General features: G+C 47.9%; 1 protein-coding gene across 8 annotated transcripts in view; it reads right to left on the bottom strand.

Moving 5' to 3' along the window:
* EBF1 (EBF transcription factor 1) overlaps positions 1–22,078 on the bottom strand; it is a 267,407-nt gene extending 245,329 nt beyond the window's left edge. For 7 of the 8 annotated variants that reach the window (XM_039701549.1, XM_039701548.1, XM_039701547.1 and 4 more), the window contains exons 1-6: positions 21,147–22,078; positions 19,684–19,840; positions 19,311–19,374; positions 19,101–19,156; positions 10,162–10,235; positions 3,219–3,287 (exon numbers count right to left, since the gene is read on the bottom strand). In XM_039701549.1, coding sequence (XP_039557483.1) covers positions 3,219–3,287; positions 10,162–10,235; positions 19,101–19,156; positions 19,311–19,374; positions 19,684–19,840; positions 21,147–21,280 — 554 coding nt within the window. In that variant the 5' untranslated portion in view covers positions 21,281–22,078. Of the gene's footprint in view, positions 1–3,218; positions 3,288–10,161; positions 10,236–19,100; positions 19,157–19,310; positions 19,375–19,683; positions 19,841–20,108; positions 20,304–21,146 lie in introns of those variants that run through there. The other variant, XM_039701550.1, reaches the window with a different exon arrangement.
* Positions 22,079–26,228: the final 4,150 nt, after the last annotated feature.

Genomic DNA, 26,228 nt, shown 5'->3' on the forward strand with positions numbered 1-26,228 from the left:
CTTTTAAATTCAAATATGAGTTACAATTTGAAAGTTAAATCAATCTAGAATTTAATTTAATAACAGGAAGTGCTCTGTGTTTTCTTTAAGTGTGATTACAATACAGCCCTGCCACTGCACCCGTATGAGGAATTGTGCATTTGTATTGTGACAATAATACCCCTTTTAAAATGAGTTCCTGTTCATCAGATCTTCATCTCAACACATGTAACTGGATTAGCAATAAAATATACAGGCTATGCTAAGAAGATGATACAGACACACACAGGTTTCCAAGAAACTTCCTTGGGATGACTGCTCTGTAATCATAATAAACTAATTTTGTTCTCCAGAGAAAATTTAAATCACTGTTTTATAAGAGTATAAATTTCTTTAGGTCTCTTTCACTGCTGTATCTGCTGCTACTATAATAGAGCAAAGTATAAAACAATTTTATACAGAATAAAGTCATATCCCTTTTCAAACACAGCTACAGACTTTCTTTCTTAAAACCCACATTTTCATTAAAGAGAAATTTACAATTTGATTTCACATATATCCAGGGTTTGAAGGAGAATACAACACATGTAACTTTGAAGTTGCCAAAGAGCCTTTTCTCCAAGTTCACCAAACCACCACAAAGCCAGAGCCCTCTCTATCCCAAGTGTCTCCAGCCTCATCAAAGAGAATTAATCAATCCCAAATAGTACTCCAACTTGTCAGAAGAGGATAACATTTCCATGTAAGTACATATGTCAAAAATCCCATGGATAGAGTCTATGTTAAACTCTATGTTAGGTCAGGGTCTGAGGATTCACAAGATTTGATGCAAGAGTTAGATTAAATCCATAGGCAAAGACTTGATCAGAGCATCAGGCATGTGGGAGTGCTTTAGCCCAAATGGTAAATGAGTTCTCTAAGCTCAGTGCAAATAAAAATAACTAAATATGGCTTTGCATATCAATTGACATAATAGTTAAAAACTGTGTGCATGGAGAAGTGACAATGGAGCACAAGCAAACACATGGTCTGACTTCTGCAGGCATTTTAATCACAGAACAATTTTAAAGGACTCGTTTTCAGGTAAAAAGGCTCTGTATAAATCACTTCATCCTTTCCAAACCAAAGGGGACAAGAAAAATGAATAGGATAAATGTCACAAGAAACATCACTAAAGCTACTAACTGTATAAAGCACATACTTGCTTGGCCTAAATTGTTTGAACTAGCCCCAGCCAAGAAAAGGTTTTAAGTACCCTACTGGGACAGATGCGAAGCGGCAACAATAGAAGCCACACTAATGCAATCCAGGTAACACAATCCTGTTTCAAAAACACAGGGAGGGCTAATTACAGTACTGCTGAGTCAAATTTCTTATGCCATTGCAACCCACAGGAACAGGTCAAAATCAAGTGTTATTCAAACCACAGTCATATCAACCTCCTGTATCAAAGTCACAATTTAAAACCAAGTGAAGAACTTAAAAGCTTAACCCATTCACAAGCCAAGTGTGATTCAGTGCGGGTGGCAAGGCAGGGTTTGTATTATCAGCTTGGAATTGTGTTTACCTTGCATTTTAAGAACAAACTTCAAAATTGGTAACTATTGCATCAATTCATGTAAAGACTGAGATATGGATCACTGCTAGGAAGCTAAAGCTGGTTTTTTTTTCTGTACCTATTTTCCTCATTTTGCAGGAAACATGTAACAGACAGCATCTCTGGCTTTCAAAATTTAAAATTATTTGCAACTGGCAGTTTTGCATACTAGATAGTTAAACAAAATATTTCTGTAAACCTGCCATTAGCATCTTAACATCTCACTTTCCAGTACAATGAAAAATTCATGTGAATTTGGTAGCTTTCATGTTGCTGAAAATGCCACTCTAACACCATGTTTATAGCGTTCAGCTCTGCAGCATGCTTATAAAACACAGCTCTCTACAGGTTTCACTGGGGGGCTTTCCCCCACACACACTTCCTCTGGTGCTACCTGATGCTCAGAGAAGATGAAAATATGCCTAGTTAAAATAGATAGGGATATCTTCTGAGATTTAAACATTCTCAGGATGACTTATTACAGCTAATCAAAACATCTGCTATAAGCACCCAATAAAAGCACTTTCCTACCCAGCCCATGCAAGAGCTGGGAGCTGGGATGAGCACAAGGCTCTGGACTGCTCTCCAGTGGAGCCCCCAACACATCAAACCCACCTCACCTTTCATAAAATGGATGCTCTGGAATGGAAGATGCTATGAACTTCATTCAGCAAACATAATTCAGACAGCAATGCAAGGAGAGGCAAATGCTCTGTGCCCTCATCCCTGTGTGTTTGGGGTCCCTCTGTTCACAGCTCAGGGCAGGGTGTTGCTCTCCCCAGCCCTGACAGACTCTTTTGGTGCTTGGTGGCCCTTTAACTCCTCTGGAGTAATGCTGCACAATACCCTGGCTATCCCACACGGCTTTGGACAACATATTTGGACAATAAAAATGTAAAAACGGTTCTTTGGCTACCATTTTGCATAATTGGCAAGCTGCAGAAACTACACATGGCTCAGAACAACAGGAATAGATGTATTGTACTACAATGATTTACTCAGTGATGTCAGATTAGCAATATGGATCTGTTTAAAAACACAATAATTAAGACAGGCAAAAATGAATTAATCAACTGACAATACAGTCAAAATAGTATTCCAACCAAAGAAAATAAGAGGAGGGAAAAAAACCTTACATTGCAGATCTATTTTCTTAACTGTTTTTATGCATAAATAAAAGCCTTAAAATGTAGATGGATTGCATCCAACAGAACTACAGTAGCTAAGTGATAATGATTCAAACATTTTTCAAATAAAAGTTAAATATTTATAAGCACCCAACCACATTTCATAAATCACAAACTATTATTATTTTATTCCTGAAGCTTCCCTGGCATAGCATGTGAATTGAGTCACAGAAAGTCAGAGAGAAAAATCTCCTCTTTATGCACATGAATCAGTTACAAGAGCTGGAGCTCTCCACAGAGCAGGGCGCTCCAGTATCCCTACATTTTCCCACATATGGCCCTTCCAAGGCAATCACAACTGCAAAGCACAACCAATTCTGTATCAAAAAACCCCAAAATTTCATCCGCAGAGCCTCCTAATTCTTCCCCATTAGCAACACGGGGCAGGTGTTTCATTATAATGAGGAGAGGGAGGAAGGAAAAAAAAAATGGAAGGAAACAATAGCAGTCCTTACCTGTCAATTATCACTGGATCTGATGGAGTCTCATTTCTGTTGCCACAGCTTTTCTTGTCACAACAGCGGCTACAGAGCAAAAGCGAAAGGATTTAGTGCGACCATTACACTGTAAAATCATCATTACGAACATGTTGGGTTCAAATTGCCGGCTCGAGTTACCCTGCCGGCCCTGCCTGCAAATCAGTCAAATGCACTGGGTCACATATGGGTTAATTACGATGTTTAACTTCTTGCACAGCTGGTTAGCAACGGAAAATATAAAAAGAGAGGGGTTTTGCCCCTTTCACAAATAATAATTCAAGGATCGCCCGAAACAGGGAGAGCTGCCTATTTGTAGCTTCTTTTCCGCGGGGTTTAACAGTTGTCCCGCAGACGCTGGCACACAAAATAAGGCAGATTTTTCCCTGCTGAGCCTGGTTTTTACATTTGCTTAACGCTTGTGTTACACATCCACAAGATATTCCTGCTTCCACACAATTCCCAGCTACTGGCAAACCTCCCCCCAAACTCCGAAAGCACAATTATTCTCCCTCTAAGAAACGCTGGTGTTAATGGGGGAGCTGAAATGCAAGCAGCAGCAGCGGCTTTTTATGCTCGAGCGCGCCTGTTTCCCCAAGTTTTCCGAGCATGTTAATGATCACTAATGCCACGGAGAGCTCTGCTCCGGTGGCTGCTGCCCTGCGTCAGGTCAGATACAAAGCAGGCATGTGAAATACAAGCTCTGTCTCCCAAAGCTCTGCTCCATGGCTGACCTCGAGGCTGGGATTCTTTTTTGAGCTAAGGTGGCTCATTGTTTCCTCAGAGAAGTTAAGTTAGTGGTTTTTGGTGATTCCTTGTCAAGGGTTGTTTGTTGGTAAGGAGGCATAAATAAATTGCAGGTGAGTTTGTAGGTGAGGTACATGTTCCTGCTCCAGGTGGGAATCCCTCCTGGTGCCTCTGGAGCTGCCCTGCTCTTCCCACAGGCCCATCTAAACCCACGAGACCAAATCACAGCCACAAAGGTCAGCAAAGCCTTTAGATTTCACCCACCCACTCACCCCAGGGAGGAAACCCCCATCTCGCAAGGAAAGATCCTGTTTGTTGATGTCCCTTAACAGAAAGTCCCCCATTGAAGTCAAGGAGTCAAGAAATAATAATAAAAAAACCCAAGAATCTCCTGACTTTCCCAAGTCCTTCTTCGTCCCCAAGGACCTGGTGGACAAAGCCTGGGCAGCTGCAGGGACCCCAACCCACGATGGCACCAAGTGTCAGGCAATGAGGAGTGAGGACCACCCTGGCTGCTGTCCCTGGCCAGACCTGAGCACATCTCAGGTTCAATAAACATCCTGGTCAGCCTCAACCACACACAACCAAATCTTTGGAAACCACTTCGTTGGTTCCCAGTGGCATCCCAGGGACCTGCACCTCGCCTGTGTTTCAGCAGCTGTAAGGAGGGACCACTGCTCACTCTCCCTCTCAGATGAACTATTTTCCTTTCCCCAGAAGGTGGAAGAACATCAGGGCAGGAAGAAGCCCTCAGAAGTGCCATGCTATATAAATAGCCTTGTTGGGACTATGACAAAGCTTCTCTTGTGTTGCTGAACAATAGAGTGAATAATATACAGTTACCCACCAAGATTAGCAATAAAGCAACTAACCACACTAAAGATAACAAAAAAGGGGCCTTTTACAAAAACAGCCTGTTTAAACATAGCTTTAAAAAAATATAATAATTTTGTTTTCAAAGAGAGGAAAATACATAATTCTTTTCACCGCAAAAAGCTTCAAGGCAACTATTCAGGGCTGAAACTTTTCACAGTTAACACATGTGCGGTATCTTCATTTCAGTGGAAGTTACATTGTTTGGGATTGCCAAAAAAAACTGCTTAATTTTACAGCACAATACCACAATTGATCCACCAGAAAATGCCAGAGCCTTGGCACCCTGAAAGTATTAAAATTTAGGAAGGAATAAAATATGCTGTAGGTAAATAGTCATGGGGACGTTCAGGGGCTTTTTTGCCTATAAAAGGACTTGTCATTGGAGTGCAGCTAGAATGTGTGGGGTGAGAAAATTTACCCACAAACAAGGCAATAAAAACTGCTAATCATTTTTAAATGATTAAAATGTAATTAGAAACAGAGTTGGCACAAGTTAAGACAATGCAGTTCTTGTGACTGAAGTGAATCAGGGCTAGTCCTGACATTCTCCCAGCAGACTGGAGGGACAGAAATTGCCACACTTACTCAGGCAAGCAAAGGTTCCCAGGCTCCCAGCACGAGATGGGCAAATACCAGCATCCACACACCACAGGGCTCAGAGGTTGGCACCTTCCTGGGCATTAACCCGGAGGGAGAGGCAGCCACGGGGGCCTGGGGACAGGAACACCTCGGTCTCACCTCCTGCCACAAGCACCAGGCACTGACCAGTGGGGACAACCCAGCTTTGAGAGCAGGAGAACACTTCCCTGCTCCTCAGGTGGCTCCTTAATTAGGGTACCTTCCCAAAGTGCACCCCAATAGTCCCAATTGATAGCAGGAGACCTCACTCCATGACCACAGTCTGAGGGTGATGTGGAAGGACTGCATGGCTGGCACATCCCACCATTGAGTGGCTCTCTGGTATGAAAGGAGGCCCTGAATGTTCCTCCATGATCTACAGAATTATATTTTAGAATTTAATTTGCCTTTTGTGTTTTTTTCCCCCCCACAGCAGCAGAATTGGAGGTCTCTTCACTCCAGTCTTTCTATGCAGAGAATTAAAACATCATGCAGATCTTGAGTTTCAGACCTGGTTAAAAGTGCTTTTAATTCAATTTCCCTCAAAAGCTTTGGCTTTTAGTGCCTACTTAGCACTTGGAAATAAGTTCCTAAATATTCAGCACCCTTTCTCCTTTCCCTGAAAGAATTTTAAAATTCCCAGGAGCTTCTCCAAACCACTCAGAAACCCTCCAGCTCCCAGCAAGGCTCTGTGCAAGAGCAGGGAATGCCAGGAGGACAAGGATTCATCTTTGCTGTTCTTCCACAACACATCTCCCCAGGTGAGGCCAGGAGCCACGGCTCGGACACAATTCCATGTTGGCCCACAGGAAAATCCTACAAAAATTTATTTGTGGGGTTTGCTTGTTTTTAAAACCAGTAGTCCTTGGTAGTAATGCAGCCTCCCAGCATTTCCAGCTCCCGCTCCCCATCTCCGAGCTCCCGCTGCTGTTGCCACCGTCATGGCTCATTCCTGAGCCCCTCACCATCTCTATCCTTCTCCTCCCCAGCCCACCACCACTCCCAGAGTTTATTGCTGCCTTTCTCCTCACCCCAACCCTCTGGGGACCTGCTGCTCTCCTGTCTCCTTGCTCCCCATCCTCCTCCTCCTCTTCCCTTCCTCGTGCCCGAGGATCTCTGCCTGGGCCCACAGGACGAGGCCTCCTCACCCCAACCCGGCCCTGGCCGTGCCCAGCCTGGCGCGGTGGCCGGAGCGTCCCCGTGCAGGAGCCCTGCTTTGTGTATCCTGGGACAATGAACAATGAGGAATTAGGGGCACGTGGCCAGCACCAAGGAGACTTTGGCTGCCAGGCCCCAACAAGTCGCCAGCGAGGCCGGGTGGGAGATGTGGCACAAGGTCCCAGCGAGGTGGGATCCCTCCCACCAGCGACGCCATCAGGACAGCCCCTGCCCCAAACAGGCTCCTCACCCTGCAGCGTGGAGGTGTGGGACCCCCTAGCCAAAACAGCTGTAGGATCTTATTTTACACAGACAAAACCCATATTTTACTCCAACCTCATTCTCAGAAATCACTGAACCATTTTAGCTGAAACTTTCCAAAGAAAGTCAGCCTGAGGCTGACACCCTGCAAAGGATATTTCAGCCAGAACAGTTTAAGTTTGGCAAAGCTGTAAGCCACTGAAGGTTTCATAATGGAAATTGTTGAGGCAATATTAACTATAGATGTCCCTCCCCATGCTGCCTACAATACTAATAAATTCCACTGAGGTTGTGAATTCTCCCCAGCTATTAACATTTTCACCAACAGTGTAGATTTTTATATCTGACAAAACACAATGAAATCCTTTGAAATAAACAGCTACCTGAAGCAAACCTCAGCTTCGCTCTCCTACCACAGCCAGGACTCTCTTACACATTTGAATTCTTTGTCTCCTCCGTGCCGTAGCTGTAGTACACTATAAATACCCAGCTTTGTCACATAAATGCAAAGTTTTATTGTGCAGTTAGCCTTGATAGAAAGCACTGCTGAAAGTTGTTTAGAAATTAAATATCTAAAACAAGCTATTTTAAAATACAGAGCCCTCACTATTTCATGTCTGAAATGAAGAAATTTCATCTTAGGGAGAGCAAGCTGTCTTTCACACCATATGGCTAATGGTAGTGCATAGCAATTAGCTGGGCTGATTAATGGGGAACAGACTCTAATTTTATGCTTATAATTGAGGCTGCATTTGCACCCCTGGTGCAAATTCAGCACATCCCAACTTCCACTTACAACAGGCAAGAAATCAAGAGAAACAGAATGGTGTGGAGAGAGAATTTTTTCCCATTCCAGACCCCTAAAGAGCATCAGATTTGCAATTTAAAAGCGTGTTAGCAGCACAATAGATGACAGATTTGTGCAATAGGGTCAAGCGGCCTGGTAAACAAACAGCACCCTCTTACACACGTATGGGCAGCAAAGGAAATGGGAAATATCTAATATGAGCCATAAGAAATTTGAATATGTCTCCCTCACCCCATCAGGAACACAACATTTGCCTGCTACAGTCAGTTTGGGTTTTTTCTACCCCTCCACCTTATGGCCATGAAACACAAAGCAAGGGCTAGCAGTAAATAAATAGGAGGAGAAGAATAAAGCTTCTGAGCCAGAGAATTTTAAGAACAAAGAAAGTGCAAAGTGCTTTAATAAAGGGAATGACTGTGCATCTTTCCACATTCCCAGAACAGAAATAATTTTGTCTCAGTCACAGTATATTGAATGGCTATAAATCTGTGATGTGGGCATTTGGTCTTCTGGTTAAAACTCAGCCCACTATATAAAGTTTTCATTTGCTTCTTACACTTTATGTTTCTGAACTATCTGTAAGGAAATTAATTCTTTAAAGTAGTGGATTCTGGCTCAGTGAGTCATTCCTACCACCAAACCTTGCTGGTTAAGGATCAGGACACATCACCCAGGACTAACGGCAGATTCAGACCCTGACACTGCAGGCACTTGAACTTGTGCTTAATTTTACTCATGTGCCCAGTCCCACTGTTTTACTGGTCTGTTACAGGAGAAAAGTAAAAGGCACTTGAGTCTTATCAGGTCAGGGGCCTCCTTTAATATTTCCATGAATTGTTCCTAGCTAGGTATCCAGTGTGAAAGTCGTGCTAATTGGGCCAATGAATTTTAGGACAATTACAAGTTGTCAACATGACTGGGATTCCATTTGAAAAGGCAGAAGTGGCCTGGAGTCCACAGCAAAGCAACGAGGCTCCCAATGGCAGCAGAGGCTCAGGCACCTCTTGGAGCTGCTGATTGTTCTGCAGCTGCAAACCAATGGTTTTGGTTTCCTGAAAGAAGCAGCCTAGAAAAGCAAGACATGAAAACTAAAATCCCCCGAAATCCTGCTGCAAGGAAGAATTTGAGGCAGGGGCTGTGCAGGGTTTCACCCAAGCTGGCAGGGCAAGGAGAGCAACTCCTCTGCCTTCATCACAGGGTGCTACACACCAGCAGGGATTTAGCAGGAGGAGCTGTCAGTGGAGGACAAAACATGCAGATCCCAAGAATTAAAAAAAAAAAAAAAAAAAAGTGCAGGGTTTCACCCAAGCTGGCAGGGCAAGGAGAGCAACTCCTCTGCCTTCATCACAGGGTGCTACACACCAGCAGGGATTTAGCAGGAGGAGCTGTCAGTGGAGGACAAAACATGCGGATCCCAAGAATTTAAAAAAAAAAATAAAAAAAATCAACCAACAGAGAAGTTTCCATCTGAGTATTTTGTCAAAGACTCTCCCCTGCCAGGAAACCCTCATCCAAGTTTATTCTTTTAGAAGTGGGTACTAGTTTTTACCCTCAAGTTACTCCTTTTTAGTAAATGTGTTTTGTAAAAGTTACAACGCATGCAATGGCATTTTTACAGTCTTAAAACAACTGATTGTAACAATGAGCTTATGCAAGAACGCCTCGTCTTCCACCAGGGAATTATTTTCTGCCATCGAATAACATGTAACAAATTATTTTTTCAGACATGCAAAAAACACCCACTAACTTTAATGAGACTCAGAGGTCAAGCTCTCTGAGGTGGAGAAGGGGTCTGTGGTAAAAGGGAAGTAGAGGAAGCTTCACCTACTTCAACCAGCCAGAACAGAGAAGAAAGCAGCTGCAGAAGTTTGGGGGAGAAGATATTTGATTGAATTAAAGTCACCAACCCCAGGCAGGGCAAGAAAGCACTGGGCAGACCCAAATCTGCATGGGGAAATTTAAAGAAAATCAAGACGGCATCTTTTGCACAGAGAAGTTTCAGCTGCTCTGCTCCAGCTGAGGGAGGACCTCACATGAGCAGCAACCAGGACAAAAGAACCTCCCAACCTCACTCCTTAATGCACATCCAGGGAAAAAAAAATACTATTTTGTCATTTTTCCAAGGAGTTTTTGTTGGGAATTGGGGGCAGAGACGTTTATTGCTACAAGACTATAATAGACTGTTAATTTCGGTGAGGAGACCTTTTGTGGGCTACAGTGTCTAAATGAAAACCAGCAGCATTCTGTTAAGAATAACTCTTTATAAATAATTGAAAACTAGTGTGACAACTGAGACCTTGCTGCTAATTACACACACCAAACTGTGTTATTTTGGGATTGTTTAATGCAAGAAAGATAAATTTAAGTCCAAAAATAGCTGTAGGTTCAACCTAGATTTGGGGATACAGATTCATCTTCTCATCACTAATTAACTGGAAGAGGGATATTTCTTACCTGCACATTATTTCATGCGTGAGCAGAACTCGGCACATTTCTGGGTTCTTGTCTTGGCCTTCATATACTATTGCCTAGAAACAAAACACGTTTTTAGTTGTACATAAGGTTGAGTTTGGAGAAAATCAAAACATGTCATGGTAAGCAAAGGCTCAGCAAGTTACAAACCACAGCTCAGGCTAAAGAGAGCTGGCATCTCCACCAAACCTGCTCCAAGACCTGCAGTTGTAAAACAACACAAGCTGAGTACAGCTAAATTCCCTCCTCTCTGTTGCACATCTCTCCAGCAGTGTGTAGGATGGGTTTTTTTAGTAGTCAAGACAACCACAATTTTCTTTTCAATTCAGAATAAAATATAAACCTAATAGCATTAAAAGGAAGGGGGGGGAGGAAAGAAAGAAAGAAAAAAAAAACAGCAATTTTTAATTACAAAAGCTGCACAGCCCAGGCATTTTCCTGGTAGCTCCTGAGAAAGCGCCTGGGCCTGATTCTTCCCTTGAACCTCCTGATCCAGCTCTTTCCAGAGAGCACCTCCGGAGTTACAGGGATATAAATAAGTGAGGAGAAGGCCCTACCCGCGCAGAAGAGACCAAAACAAACAGAGGATCAACCAGCTTGAGAAATTTGACTCTGAGACAGCACAGAGAGAATCCTTTAAGCTAAAACTGTGGAAAGGCAGAATGTTCACATTTCAAGAGGAGTCTACGTTTGCTCCCATCAGCAGCACGGGATCGGCGTTACCCGCGAGCTGGGTTAGTGCTCACAGCCCCTGTGGGCCAGGATTTCCATCTCAGCCCCACAGAGTCATGTTTTCCAGCCACCCCTGCTCCCAGGCACCAGCCCCCCAGCAACAAAACAAGAGTGGAGTTTCCCTTGCAACAGCATCTTTTGCTGGCACTGAGGTTTCTAAATCTTTTAGGGTGGCACTCCAGAGCTGGGATCGGAGCCCCAGGCTTGGAGAGATGACCACCCCTGCATCTGAGCATCAGCACTACCCTTGAGCTTGGTGTGACCTTTTCAGCCTCTAAAGCACAGAATTTAAAACAAGAAATTGTGGGAAAAATCTCAGCAGGTAAAATGATATCTAAGATGGGTCTCCCTAGAGCTAACGACAAAATAGAGACTGAAATTTAAGAAGTGTGCTCTATGGTTTAAACACATTTTAAGGAATGAGATCAATTTGAAATGGAAGCATGGAAAATACTGACAGAAAAGCAAGTTACCTGAATATAGAACAAACTGTTTTTCCATTCCTTACAAATGAAACCCACAAAGGGTAAGAGGTACTTCCAGAAGGGGCACAAATCTCAAGACACACAATTCTGAAGAAGTATGCACTGACCCTTACACAATTTAAATAGCAACATGCAATATTAATATCATGCATTATAAAATTCCTCAATATTGCCATAAATAATATCAGGAATAGGCCTGTGTTACCTTTGGTAGTTTTAATTTTTTAACTTCAGTTTTGCTACAAGACTTCACCGAAAACCTGAGAGCCTCTGTGCTGGAGTTTTATAGCTGATAAAACAGAGGCTGCCGCTAATTGCCACTAATGGGCACAGAGCCTCACCTGGCTTCTGCCCCCTCCTTTCCCCCAGTGAGGGACAACAGCTGTGAACCCAGCACTGGGAAAAAGGGGATGCACAGAAAGTCCCCCCAGCACAGACACCAGCAACCCCCTGACCTCAGGTGGAACTCCCACCTTGAGCTACTTCCACATCAGTGCCCAAGACAGATACAGATGGTTTGCAAGAAGCCTTGGAAAATGGAATTATATAGATTACAGCAGGAGATGGGACAAATTCAGAAGAGCCTCATTCCCAGCAATAAAGGGGAAGATGGGGAGAAGCTTCTCCCAGGCAAAGGGAGAGAACTGAAGTTACTGGCTGACACCTGGTGGGGTCAGTCAGCGGGGACATTGCAAAGACTCCAGAAAACCCCAGATCAGGTTCCACCTGGCAGTGGGACAGGCCAGGCAAGGAGGAAGCTCATGGCACTTCTTGGACTTCATCAACAGTTAAAAAATAATCTCCCTCTGAGAATGTAGAGCAGGAGGAAAAAGAGCAGATTTACTTCTGAGGCCTTTAGTGGGGACAAACACCTCCAGCCCCGTGTCACCTCCAGGCAATCACAACGTGACATGAGAGGAGAGGGTTGCTGGACTCAGCTTGTTCTTCTCATACTTCCAAATATTAAAATAAATTTACCCAGGATGGGTTAGCTTGTTGCCAGTGGAGCCAATGAAGTGCTAGAAACGACAAGCCAGAACGCAAAATTTACTTTCCTTTTTCCCCCTGCCCTTTCTCCTCCTCTCCCCTTCCTGCTGCTGTGCTTACTTAACCTCCAGGTAGCTGCTTAAATAACTCAACTAAATAGCAATAATGAACGGGCAGAGTCAACACTGTGGTACATAATCACCTTGTCTGTTGTGTTTAGCATCAGTGATCCCTTCTTTGCGTGCATGACATTCTTCTGCCTCCCTCCACGTTAAGGATTTGCTTCTCACTTTATTTGCATTCAATTATCGAAGTTGCACCCGTGCACATTTTGTTTGCTCCGCGTCAAGCGCGGCTCCTCTTGCCTTCCCTATTCCTGCAGGAATTCCTAGGAAATTCTGGGAAGAGGGAGGACAGGCTGGGCTCATTTCTGAGCAGCTCATCCCCATCTCCCCACTCCTGTGTCCCAATTTACTTGTGTGAAGCACCAACTGCTTGCCCCCATGAATGGCTGCCCGAGAGCCCTGCAGATACTCGACCGCCTCGCGAACCGCGCCGCTCTGAAGCATTAATTCTACAATTAGTTTCAAAAAGGAAACAGGAACTGCTAAAGTTTCAGATCGTTAGAGCTGCCAGAAGTATTTTTACAGGAAGGGTCTACTACGTTACTGTTGTGAAAATGTTTAACTCTCGGATTTGAAAAGCTGTTCTTTTTAACAAAAATATCTTGATTTTTTAAAATAAATTGAGCAGTTTTTAAGTTCAGGTTTTGAAACAGGGAGATTGCATCAGGGTTCCCTGTCGCATTAACGTCGTCGTGATTTTGTCAAATAGGGATCACATTAATGAGGGACAAAGTGAAAGTTACAGTGCATAAACTTAGACCACAGCAGAGCTAAAAATAAGCCCGCAGATACACATCAGAGTTGCACAACAAAACACCGGCAAAGGAAATGCAAAATTATAGACTTTGGGGTTTTTTTCTTTTTGTTTACTTCATGTCGTTTTAACTCGCTGGTAATTCATAAGCACTTGAAAACAGCATTTCTTCTCCTGAACAACTTAAACATTTCCTCACAAAATTTATCTTCCATTTTGCCAGCTGTTACTCACCCAAGAAACCTTACTGCAAGAAGTCCCAGTGAGTAACAGTCACTCATGCACAAACGGACCTCAAAATCCGGCCCCGAAAAATTTGTGTCAAAAATATAAGACTTCCTCACTTCTATTTAAATAAAGCTGCATAAAAAGTTACATCAAATTCAATTCACTGCTTAATAGCAAATAAAAATTACTGCATTGAGTGCATCACAGTCAAGTACATCCAAAAATTCACCTAAACTTTTCAGGGACAAACTTCATTATTTTAAAAAATTATAAGAAATAAAAAATAAAAAGGAATGGGGGCGATATACAAGTCAAGGCTACAGTTCTCATTTAATCTACTTTTCCCCCAGTAGACGCAGTAAAATAAAGCAATAAAATAATCTACAAACAAGCTGGAAAAATACAGAGACTGATTTTGTTCTTAACCATTCCTGAATAAATCCAGATTTATGCTGGTACAAGTGAGGGCAGAATCGTCTCATGGTGTCAGTTTGCCAGTCAAGCAATCCTGCTTTCAGAACTGGACGAAAAACAATCTTGAAGGAATGAGATCATGGTCATTATATTACTCAGTTATGTCATGGCCTTGATTTTAAAAGAGTAAGAGAAGGAGAGAAATCACCAATGTGCATCTAAATCCACTTGCTTTCAGATTCCATCTGCCTCACAAAACAAAGTATCTCCCTTACCGAAATAAAAGAGAAGGGAAAACTCATTAAAATTAGGGCCTTTTCCAAAACAGAACTAAAATGATTTGGAATGACGTTTACAGCTGTACACACAGAGAGAAAATAAAATCCTGGCCCCACCGAATTCAATAGGCGCTTTGCAATTGACTTCAGATGGGCCAGAATTTCACCCAGAGAGGATTAGGCTTGTATCCACTGTATATCTACAGAGAAAATACTGTGAATTACATTTATTTGGCTTTGAGTCCTTAACCCTCAATTACCCGAGGTTTTACCCCTTCCCCAGGCAAAACCTTGACTCGTCCCAGGGAGGTTTATCCCGGACGAGCAGCGCGGAGCTGGTCCCGGGGCGAGGACAGGGAGTTCTTGCTCTGCCTCTCCACACACTATTCAGAAACATCTAATTATTTTATCCAGTCTCCTTCTGCCTTTGATTCACAGCCTGCTTATCGACGTATTCACACAAATTAAATAAATTTATCTCTCCTAATATGTTCATTTTTAATGGTTTTCAAACATTCACATGGAAACAGCTCTAGCGTAAATATCCCAGAACAAATGGCTGTATATTATACAGGAGGGAGCAGTTGGGCTGCCAGACTGGGAATGCACCAGGCCATCTGGCTCAGGCAGTCTCTCCAAAATCCTCAGCTTTGTTTTCACCCTCAGACTCCAAACAACACATTTTCCACTGTGATGAGTTTACATTTTCCCAAACACAGGTCCTGATCATGCATGCAAATTCCAAACTTCTCCATTCCTCTCTGTACAAGGAAATTAAAATCACCTGCGCTTCTGACATCTCACCAAAGGCACAAGAAAGCTGCTAAAATCTGGTGCAATGTAAACTTTCCCCGTCACAGGGGTTAGGTTTTGTTTTATGTTTGTGTGAAATTTCTCCGAGTCTGCTGAGGCTCCTCTGAACTTATTGATAACATTTTTTTTTCCCATGCGTGTAGCTGCCAGAGAAGGGCCATGCCATGCACAGAATAGAGCTGATCAAATATCTGCAGACATCAGAGAATGACAGACAAGTCAACAGAAAAACCATTTGCATCCAGAGTTATAGCTCTTGAAAAAAAAATCCAAATATAAACAGGGTTTAAGTCTGAAGGAAGGATTTTTGACTCATGAGTTTTCTCAGCAATAGACAATAGCCATCGAGCAAAACTTATGATTCTTGAGATGCCTGAACCATATTAGCATCCGTTATATCTTATGGATGAGAACAACTGAAGGAAAAATGGGTGGGGAACAAGTATTTCAGATTTATTTCCTCCATCTTTCCTAATAGTGAAATACCTCAACTTTATGAAAATACAGCCAAAGAAATAGAAGGCATCTCTTCTCCACAAACATATTAAAATCCCTTGACTTGCCTAAAAACTCCAGTTTCATTAGAGCAGACATATTTCACGTTCTGCAGGCGATTTCAAAATGCATCATTGTTAGAGGCAGATCTTCTGCGGGAGGAGCTGCTGCCTTACGGAAAGCAACAGCAATAAAGTTTGGGGTCCTACAGGGTTTTGAGCGCATTAGGAATGTGATCCTGACATAAAATGAGGTGCCAGTATAACATAAAAGAAAATTTAATTAAGCCAGTATTGACACCGAATGTTGTTGCCTGAACTGGAAAGAACTTCTCTGCCACAGGAATTATTTGTGTGTAACATTTATCGTTTTTAAGTGACGGGGACACGTTTCAGAAACTTAGCGAGATCCCAAAAACCACGTAATTCCCATTTCACCCAGTGCTTCTCTGGGGCCACCACCAAAGGCCAAGCACAATGCCCCAAACACACCCCAAAATGAGGCACTCTGAGACCAGTCCTGGCTGGGTTTCCCACTTGGAAGTCCCACCGCTCTCCTAATTCCCCGTTTCCCAAGGAATGCCTGTGCAGCCCGAGCTCCTGCTCGGGGCAGCGCGTGCAGAACTGAACCCACAGCCAGCTCTGCCCTGGGATGCAGCTCCCAACACAACTCTTGGCTGCCTCAGAAGTGCCACTCTCCAGCCCCACTTCCCATCCTGCTCCAAGCTGACAGAGAAGCACACACGCACCAGGACACGGAGATCCCTCTGCTCCACCCGGTACACGACTCTTGCTACGAGTTTCTTAGCTGGGCACAGCCACACAAACAAATCCCTGACTCAGGCAGAGCAGGAGCACTCAGGAGCAGGAACATCTCCTCTTTAGAACATTCACAGTCCCCAGCATAGCCAAGCCCTGCCTACCTACTGCTATAATACATGCTGCTAATGGGACATCCACATTAAATCTCTGAGCAGCAGTCCTATGCACAGAAATCCAGCTCTGATTTGCAGAAGGGCTTTTATTTGATCTTACCTAACTTAATAATCCTCAACCGTACAAAACCTTGCAATTTGTAACTGTGACACAAAGAGAATATATTTAAATCTGATGTGTCCATATTAAAAAATAATAATAAAAAATTAATATTTTTTAAAAAGCCACAGATACTTTCCTGTATGATCTGGGGAACCTAACTCATTCAAGCTTTGCTTCTGTGGGATTTTTAATTTGCCACCAGAAATCTCAGAGTGGCTGTAATTTCAGTCTGGGAATTCACAATTATCGAGTGTGTGAATGTGTGTGTGTGTGAGGACTGAGCAGATACTTGCCAGCTGAAACGTGTATGCTTCTGCAACAGTTTCATTTAAAAGTAATCATTTCATTATCCAATTTGTTCTGAGCGTCATGCATTAAAATACTACACCTTCAAGTAGACTGACAATATATATTTAACTTTCATTAAAAATTAAAGAATTTTCAGACAGTCTTTGCAATATTTAATTACAGTTTGATGATTTGAAAGTTACTTGAGAATCTTCTATATAATTCACTGTCATAAAATATAAATGATATATTCAACATTTGGGTGAGCTTCTGTCATGTGTTGTACTTCACTTCCTAATAAGCATTCAGTAACCGACGCTATCCCAACTCTGAAATAATTTCACTTTTGAAAAGAAAGAATTAAAAAAGGAGAAGAAGGAGAATTCAGCGTCTGGCCCCTGAAAAAATTCGGAGCGACACATGCCACAGTTTTGACATGACAATGTCCTATTTTTCATAAGCAATTATAGTCATGCCTAAAGAAACTACAGACATGAAATTAATATGTAAGCAAACATGTTTGCATCTAAAACAGCCTTTTGCTCCCCGTTTTCTAATCTAAGCTCAGAGAGCTTTTGTTCTAAAACCCTCGCTTCTCAACCCCACTGCACTTTCCCCAAAATCTGTAATTTGCACCAACTTTGTTTTTCTAAGACTTCCTGAAATCAGACAGATTTTTTTTTCTCCTACTTCTTCATTGTGAACGTGCTTTAAAGCTACACGGTAGGTCTTACAAATAAACTGTATCTCGGGGTTTTCTTTTTCCCCTTTCTCTCCAAAGACCCTCTGATGACTTGATAATAATGAGAGACCAAGAGGTCAAACAGTGCCTTAGGATGAACTCTTCATATGCAAGATGCCTTTGTTAAGAAAATTATTTTGAATCCACTGCTCTCCATGAGTTCAGGGCTCTGTTTTCAACAGGATTATGACCAGAGGCTTCTGCATTTCCGTAACGATAGGAAAGCTATTTAAAGATCATATTTATTGATAGTCTCTCTTACACGATCTACACTGAAATACACAAACTCCAAAAGGACTAAAAAGAGTTCACATATCAGGAAGATTTTGTTACTTTTAACACAAACTAACCAATTTGTGCCTGAAAACCAGGGAATGACAGCAAACGCTTTCCAGGATTTTTTATGAAGAAGGGTATGTGGCTGCTGCTTTAATTCCTACAAGGAACGGGCTCCGTTTGGAAGTGTACAGTATAACAGAGTTCAGATGCACAGTGGATTGTCTAGTAAAATTCACCCAAGTTCCCTTTTCCTTTTTTCTTTTTTTTTTTTTTTTTCTGCTGAAAGACAGTCTTCAATAGCAGGAAAAGATGTTTTGGGACCATCAAAGAGAGTTTTGTAAAACAAACTCAGCCCTTAGAGCTTTATGTTTTGCTGCAGAAAAGAAACCCAAATACAAGCCAAGAGTTTTGTCCCTGCAGACAACACACAAGGACTGACATTTCCTAGCGGTACAAAAAAAAAACCCTTAATGTTTTTCTTAAATAAAATTTAAGAATTTTCTTTAACAACTAAAACAGATTAGGAGGGGAAGAAACATATTCTAAGAATGAAAAGACTTAAAAGCGATCCCAACTATTTAAAATAAACATCTTCTAAGAGAAAAATATTCTGACAGGAGCAGAAAAAGAGCCAGAGTAACAATTAAAAAATAAAGAGAAAAAAAATAGAAAGGAGAGAGAATCGATTTGCTCAGATTGTCGCTTTGTAAAAATACTGCTTTTAAACACAAAAGTATTTTTTACAGGTAGGCACGCACGTTATTACTCTGTTTGGGAGGCTAAAGAACACGCTTAAAATGAGCATTAATCCACTGACAAGCCCTGCTGCCCTCCCCGAGTCCGACACCGAGCTCGCCGCTGCCCGCGCCGCGATTCTGGGGTCTATTCCGACAGGACAACGTGTCGCGACAGAAGCGCAGAGCCGCTCCCCTCCAGCAGCGCGGCCGGACCGCAGAGCCCCGCGCCGGGCAGCGCCTTGTGCCGGCGGCGCTCGGGGCTGCCGGAGGCCGGAGGTTAATTCTTATTAATTAAGCGGCAAAACCATCCGCAGCCCTGAACTGGGACCGCCGGAGGGTCGCGGATATTTTTCTCCCGCAGCCCAGCAGCAGGCAGGGTCCCGCGGGGAGCCCCGCGGCCCCCGGAGCGGGAGGCGGAGGCTCCGTGCCGGCCCCGCCGGGCACCGCGGCCCCGCCGCGGGGGCGGGTTTGGGCTCCCGGGGCCGCCCCGACGGCTGCCACCCCCCGCTCGGCTCGGCAGCACCCACCTGCTTGGTCATGGAGTCGATGAGCCGCACGTAGAAATCCTGCTCCGTCCTGATCCCTGAAACAAGGCACAGCCGTCAGCGGAGCAGCGGGGCCGGCCGGCGGCAGCGCGCCCCAGGGCTCGGGCCCGCCGGGGCCGCCCGTGTCCCGGCAGCGGAGGGGAACCGGGGGAACCCGGGCTCTGCACGACGGGGGGGACTCCCAGCCCTTACCATTGCTGTAGAGCAGCTGCAGGCGGTAGTGGATCCCGTTGTTGGTCTTTTCGCTGTTGGCTTCCTGAAGTCAAAGACGACACGGGAGGCCGGAGGGAAAAAGAAAACAGTGTCAATGGAGCTTCTCCATCACTCGCACGCCGGGTGTCCCCGCGGTTGGTTGGGGCAGCTCTCAGCACTCTCCCCTGCCCAGGGCATAGCGAGGGAGCAGGGGACATCCCCTCCTTGTCTGCCCTCCGGGACAGGGCAAGACTGAGGCGCCCGGGAGGCTGCCGTGGCTCCCGGGACGAGCCGCTGTCGCGGCCCCGAGGGAGCGGAGCGGGGAGGGCCCCGGAGAGGCGGCCGAGCCCCCACGGGGCACCAGGGTACTCACCTTCTCCTTCTCCACGAAGCCCACGAAGGCGGTGCGCTCGATCTCCACGGGCTGCCCCTGCCGGTCGTACAGAGCCAGGACGAAGTGGAAAAAGTTGGACTTCCTCAGGTTGGAAGGCGGCTGCTTCTCGAAGTGAGCCCGGGCCAGACCCACTCCGCTGGGACCAGAGACACGCGGGTTAGCGGCAGCTCCGACCACGCGGCCTCACGTCCCCCCATGCGCCTCCCGAGCCCGTGCCTTCCCCTCCGGGACCCGGCTGGGCCCCCCGGGGCAGAGCATCCCTCCCTCCCCCGAGCCGCCTTGGGGCTTTTCCCTCCGGGCACGGAGAAATAGCCAGCTCCGAGCCCCGCGGAGCCCCGAGCCCGTGCCGTCCTGCGGCCAGCCCGAAGCCCCCAGCAGCCCCCCCAGGCCGGCCCGGTGCCCACCAGCCCTCCCCGGGGGCCGTGGCCGCTCGCAGCCGGCCCTGCATGGCGGGGCAGCCGCGCTCAGAGCCGCCGGCGCGTTGCCCCGCGGAGCAGCATCGCTCCTGCCACTTCTCAAACTCGGCTCGGAGCTGTCACAGCAGCGCCCATGTGCCTTATCTTGCGAGCCTTTCCTCCCGCGCCGGAGCGGTGGGTAAACACCGAGCCCGGGAGACAACTTCAAATATTTCAGGGTTGTCCCTGCAGAAACTTTCCCTTCCTTAGAGGGCTCCAAAGGGGGGGTGCGGGGCGAGGTGGGAGACGCTGGGAGATGTCAACATTAAACTGATGCCGGATGATGCCGGCTCCAGGGCTCAAGCTGCGAATCCAGCATCAGGGTTTGGTTCGTGTTTGGGGTTATTTTTTCGCGGGGAAGAGGATGGGAAGAAGGAGAAATAAGAGAGAAAACGAGGAGGCTGGGCGCAGCTTCGCCAAACCCATCTTATATTTGGAGAGATTTCTTTTTAAAAATCTGAGATAAGTGGCAGTGGTTTTACAAAGGGACTTTAAATTAAATTTCTCCTGGAGTACGCTTTGTAAACTCCCTACTTATCGGAGGAGAAGAAGGGGAGCTGCTGATTCTGACGAGAATATGAAAGCGAGGTAGAGAAATATATTTTGGATACATCCGTGCACAACTCGCTGTTTTCCGGAGGAGGAAAGTGTCATTTGAAGATCTTAAGACTAAATCAGCAGCAAACATAGTTTTGAAAACTCCTTCCTCCGAGCGAACACAAGGAGCCAGAGAGATGAAACCTACCTATCCGCACCTAGCGAAACTCGCCGCTTCCTTTATTGTCGTTATCATTATTTAATAAAAAGTCATTCCTACGGGACAATAGGGATAAATATTTAACTGGCGACATCTACGCGAAACTCACTGCCGGTAGCAGAGCTCCAGAGCCGGGTTTTTGTTGGCGCGGGGGGAAAGGCGCTGCGGGCGGGGAGCGCCCCGGGGCGCGGAGCGGGGCGCGGGCGCGGAGCGGCGCGGAGCCTGCCTACCTCTGAGCGGCCGTGCTGGCGTCCAGGACGCCGGCTCCCTGCATCCACGTCCGCACCGCGTTCATCCCCGCGCCGAGGGGCTCTTCCTTCATGCTGCTCCCACTCCGCTGGATGCTTTCCTGAATCCCAAACATGAATCAGAAACAACAGCGCAAATCTTCTTTCTTTATTCAAAAATTTTTAAAAGTGATAAAATCGCCAGGCGGACTGTTATATGTGGGTTTTTTTTTTTCTTTCTTTCTTTCTCTATTTTTTTTCCTCTCTCTGCAGCTGATCGCTGGAATCAAAGCAAGTCGGAGAAAGCAAACACAGGCACGCACATTAAAAAAAAAAAAAATCCAGAGGCAATCAGAGCCCGGTTTTGTTGCTGCTGTTTGCTGCGTATGCAGTTTGTTTGGGTGCTTGGAGGGGCTGGCGGGGTGCTGGGGGCTGGTTGCAGCGCTCGCAAGCCGGAGGAGTACTTGAAGTCCCTTTTGTATGAAGACACCCCTCGGATGGCAGCAGGCAAAAAAAAAAAAAAATCTCAGATGGCAGTTTAAGAAACAATAGGACGAACGGGAGCTGCGGCAGGCTCTGCTACATCAAGTGTCATTTTCCAGTGACAAGAGAGGCAAGTCCCCCCCCTTCTCCCCTCTCTCTTTTCTTTCTTTCTTTTCTCCCTCTTTCTTCTCTCCTCTCCCAGCCGAAGCGCTCTCCGCTCCTCTCCTCTCTCCTCCCTCCTCCAGCCGCGCAGGAAGCGAGTTGCCGGAGCCGGGCGCACGCCGGGAAGGGAGCGAGAGGGGCGCACCCGCGGCGGCGGCGCGGACGGACGGCCGGAGGGAGACCCTGGGGCTCCCCGTGCCCCCTCCCTGTCCCGCAGCGCCGGGCGGACTCGCCGTCTCTCCCTATGGGAGCCACTTTGACTGTCCCCGCCGCCGAACACGAGCCCCGCAGCCCCGGCGGGCGGGGGGCGGGGCCGCCGCGGGCACGCCCCCTCATTTGCATCGCGTCACCGCCCCGCCCCCGCGCCGCCGCCGCCAATAGGCGCCGACGAAGAGCCGCCGAGGGGGCGGGGGCACGCCTCTCTCATTAGCATGGCCCCGCCCCGCCCCCCGGCGCGGCCGGCCCCGGGGAAAGTTGCCCCGGAGCGGCGGGGGCGGGCCCGGTGCGGAGCGGCCGCGCCTTTGTTCGGCAGCGCCGCGGGCAGCGTCCCGCACAGCCCGCAGCGCTGAGGGCGGCGTGGCCGAGCCCGCCCGGGATCCGCCGGCAGCGCCAGGCTGCCCACCGCGACCGCCCAAAGCCGGGGATGCCCGGTGCCCGAGCCCGGACTGTCCGTCGCTGGGAGCGCGCTCGCCCCGGCTCCGGCCCCGCTCCGGCAGCGAGCGCTGCTCGGCAGCACGAGCGCGCGATTTCCGAGCAGGACAGTTCGCGCTGAAAGTTCTTCTTTCTTTCTTTTTTCTTTTTTTTTTTTTCCTAGGAAGTCCGATTTTTGTTTTCTCAGGGGAAATAATAATTATAATAAAAGCAGTTCCTGCGCTCGCTAGGGAAGAGCCGGGCCGGCTGCGCGGCACCGGGCGGGCGCAGTCCCGCATCTCTCCGCGGGCTCCCGCTGTCCCCGCATCACCCTCCATCCTTGCCCTGCCCGAGCCGCTCCCGTCTCGCCTCTTGCCGCGGCAGGCGCTCTCCGTGCCGGGGGCCTGGGTTATGCCTCCCCAAACACAGGTTTGCCCACCCTTGCACATATAATGAAACAAAACCCTGCGCATCCCGGCACGCCGGGCTCCTCGCCCTCTCCATGGCGATGTCACACCGTGCCAGGGTAACCTCTGAAGTGTCCGGGCTGTCTCTGAGCTGCTGCCCTGCCTCTCCCGAGCAGGGGTGGAGTAGCGGGCGGCTGCTGTCCGCTCCTGCCAGCGCTGCAGAGCCCCGCGGAGGGCAGCGGAGCCCCCCGGCCGCATCCCCCAGCCGGGAGCCAGCCAAGGGCCTGGGAGCAGCCAGTGCAGTCCATCAGCAGCACTCCACAGCACCCGCGGCAGCCCGACAACCAGACAGGACCCTGTCCCAACCACCTGTACATCACTTTGTGTGGCACAGCCCCTGAGCCCACAGCTAAGCCTCGGGAAGAGAGCTCGGACTCCAGAGCAGGCACAGAGCCCGCTGCCAGCCCCTCGCTGGCGCTGAGAAACTGCCCCCAATCTTGGCTTTAGGAGAGTCCACACACAAAACATCCACATCCCCAGCATTCTGCATCCTCACAGAGGAACTGTCACGGACAGCAAGTTTTCTCATTCCCTGAAGATGCCATTTGAATCTTGACACGGTGCTGCCGTGTCACATCTCAGGGAGATGTGGAAGAACACGGACACACAGCCACACGTGAATATTTACTCCATAGGTACGGCACAGGAGCAGTTTGGCTCCTGCAGAGCTCGGGCTTATTGGGCTTCCCCCGGCTGCTGCTGTTTCAGTTGTATCATATCCAGCCTAAATGCCTCCATGGTGAGATACATTCTGCAATTAAAAGCTATTTGCACCTGCACTGATTGCTCCTTTCCCAGGGCAGGGATCTGCCCGGGGAGGAATAATGCATTTGAATCAATATACTGAGCAGTTGGCAGATTTCGCCCTTCAAATCTGTTCGGGGGATCAGGGGAACGTTTCCACGCCTTTTCCAGGATGCTAAAGGGAAAAGCATCCCAGCTGCCGTCTGAGGGCACCTCCACCGGGCAGGGGCAGCCAGCCACGACTCTAACAGTGACAAGTTCTCCCGTTTTCCTCCTTACACAAGACCTGTGCCTCTGTGCCCAGCACGGGGAGCTCCAGCTGAAGGCTGGCAGGGAGATGCCCTGGGGTATCTCCCTGGGTATTCTCACAGCCACTAAAAAATTGCTGTAAGGATGAAAGAGCTAAACACTGGCTCGACCCTCACAGGAGGAGTGTGAAAGGAAAGCAGAAGGGAAACAGGGAGGGAGTGAGAAAGTCAGGATTTTGCAGAAAAAAAAAGAAAAAAAAAAAGCAAGAGAGCTGTCAGAAAGCAAGGAGACTTCTGTGCTCCATCCACCCTGCAGAGGCCAGCCCTGGAGCACTGGGGCTTTGATTTGAAAGAATTCCCAGTTGCCTTTAGCATTCCCCTTCTGCCCCCTGCCCGGTTCTGCTCTCTGGACCAGCACCAGCCCATTTGGACTGCAGCAGCACACAGATCACTGCCAGGCCCGCTGTGAGGCTGGAGCATATTCCTGTGAGAAGCTGGGTCCATCCTCCCCTCAGCATGGCAAACAGAGCTGGAGGACACTGCACAGCCTGCTGTGGGGAAACCCTCAGTGCTGGGACTCAGCACCTCACTCCTCTGCTGCAGGAGCAAACTGGGGCACGCTGCAGGGAGGCTTCCCTGCAAGCCCGAGTTAAATGCTCTTTACAAAAATAAAACACACACACACAGACTTGCAGGCTGTGATTTGCTCCCAGAGGTGAGGAAGCTCCCAAAGTGAGCTGGATTTTGGCCAGCAGCACAAAGCCAGGAGCTGGGACTTTGCAGCACAGGCAGCTCACAGACAGCACTGGGACATGGGCACAGTGTCCCTGGTCATGACAGAGAGCAGGGGAGGGAAGGGCTGGCCCTATGTAGGAACAGACAGGGTTCCTGGGGAACCAGTGGTTTTGAGGCCTATGGAAGCAGGGGAGGGAAAGGCTGGCCCTGGCTTGCTCGTCCTATGTAGGAACAAACAGGGTTCCTGGGGAACCAGTGGTTTTGAGGCCTTTGCACAAGGGGGCCATGAAGGATACCTCACTCTGGAGGATAAACATAACTTGTGTGAGGGAGGACACAGAGGACCCAGAGCACAGGAGTCTCTCTTGCTTAGGGGAAGGCCTCTCCCCTGCCTTGGCACCATTTCCAAGTGAGCCCAAGGCTCCTCTCACTTCTGACCTGGAGTTCATCCAGGACAACTCCCTCCTGCTGCCTCCAGTCCCTCCTCTCCTGCCCTGGGGCTCCCAGCACTGTGGGGACAGTCAGGCCTTGCTTCCCTCTGCCCAGACCCCAGGGGAGGGAAGGAGTAGCTGGAAGTGGGGATTTCTGACAGAAAAGCCTTCTGGTTCCTCATCCCTGACCTTTGCAGCTGGATCAGGCCCCCCCAGAGGGACCGTGATCCTTCCTGCCCTTCTTGGGAGAAAACAGAGGAACACCTGACCTGACCCGTGACAATGGGGCAGAGGGAACAGCAGCCTCTCCTCTCTAGGTGGGACTGAAAGCAGAGTTGAGCTCTTGACTGCACTTTTCCAAGGGTTTGGAAAGAGTTCACTCCTATTTTCTCCAATGAAAATGCTTTCCATAAGTGTTTTCCTTACGGGCTCCTGTGTCGATCCAAAGACTCGCCACCCGCAGATAAATCCAGTGTCTGCCTCGGCAGGTGATGGCACTGTTCACCTGCTTGGGGGGCTTTATTCTTCCTACCTGGATAGCTCCTGAGAAAAATATGATAAAAGGCTCAGAGAACTGGGAATTGGGATAAAATCCTCTGACTGAATAGAACAGTCCTGCTCAGGAGAGAGCCTGGGTGTCTCTGGGACCAGCAGAGGACCTGTCCACAGCACAATGGTGACAGCACCCCGCTTTCACCCCTGCTACGAGGAACAAGCAGTAGCAGGTGACCCAGATGGAAAGGTTTCATGGAGGAACTTTCCTCCTCCTGCCTCCCTTGGGGTTACCCCTGGCTGGGATGGGGTGTCGGGGCTCAGTCCTGCGGGGGGGAAGCAGCGAGTGCTGAGCGGAGCGATTCCTTCAAGGGCCGGGGAAAGGGGGAACCCTGAGGGCGGGGGATGTCGGGCAGCAGCGAGAGGCCGGCCGAGAGAACTCCCCAGAGGGAGGATGGGAGGATGTGCCCCCCAAAGCTCAGCGCCCCCCATCATTGCCCAGGACAGGAGCCCCCCACGGCAACACCCCGGGGGCACGGGGCGAGCGGAGCTGCGAAATTGCGCGGGGGCCGTGCCCCCACGGGGCTGCACGGAGGAGAGGGAAGCCCGGGGAGGGGATGGGGGGTCGGGGCGGGTCCCCCCGGTGGAACCGAGACCCCGGGGTTGGGGGGGGGGGCAGGGCCGGGGCGGCCG

This window comes from Passer montanus, unplaced genomic scaffold (genome assembly GCF_014805655.1).
Source record: "Passer montanus isolate IOZ18808 unplaced genomic scaffold, ASM1480565v1 scaffold15, whole genome shotgun sequence".
Taxonomy (NCBI): Eukaryota; Metazoa; Chordata; class Aves; order Passeriformes; family Passeridae; genus Passer; species Passer montanus.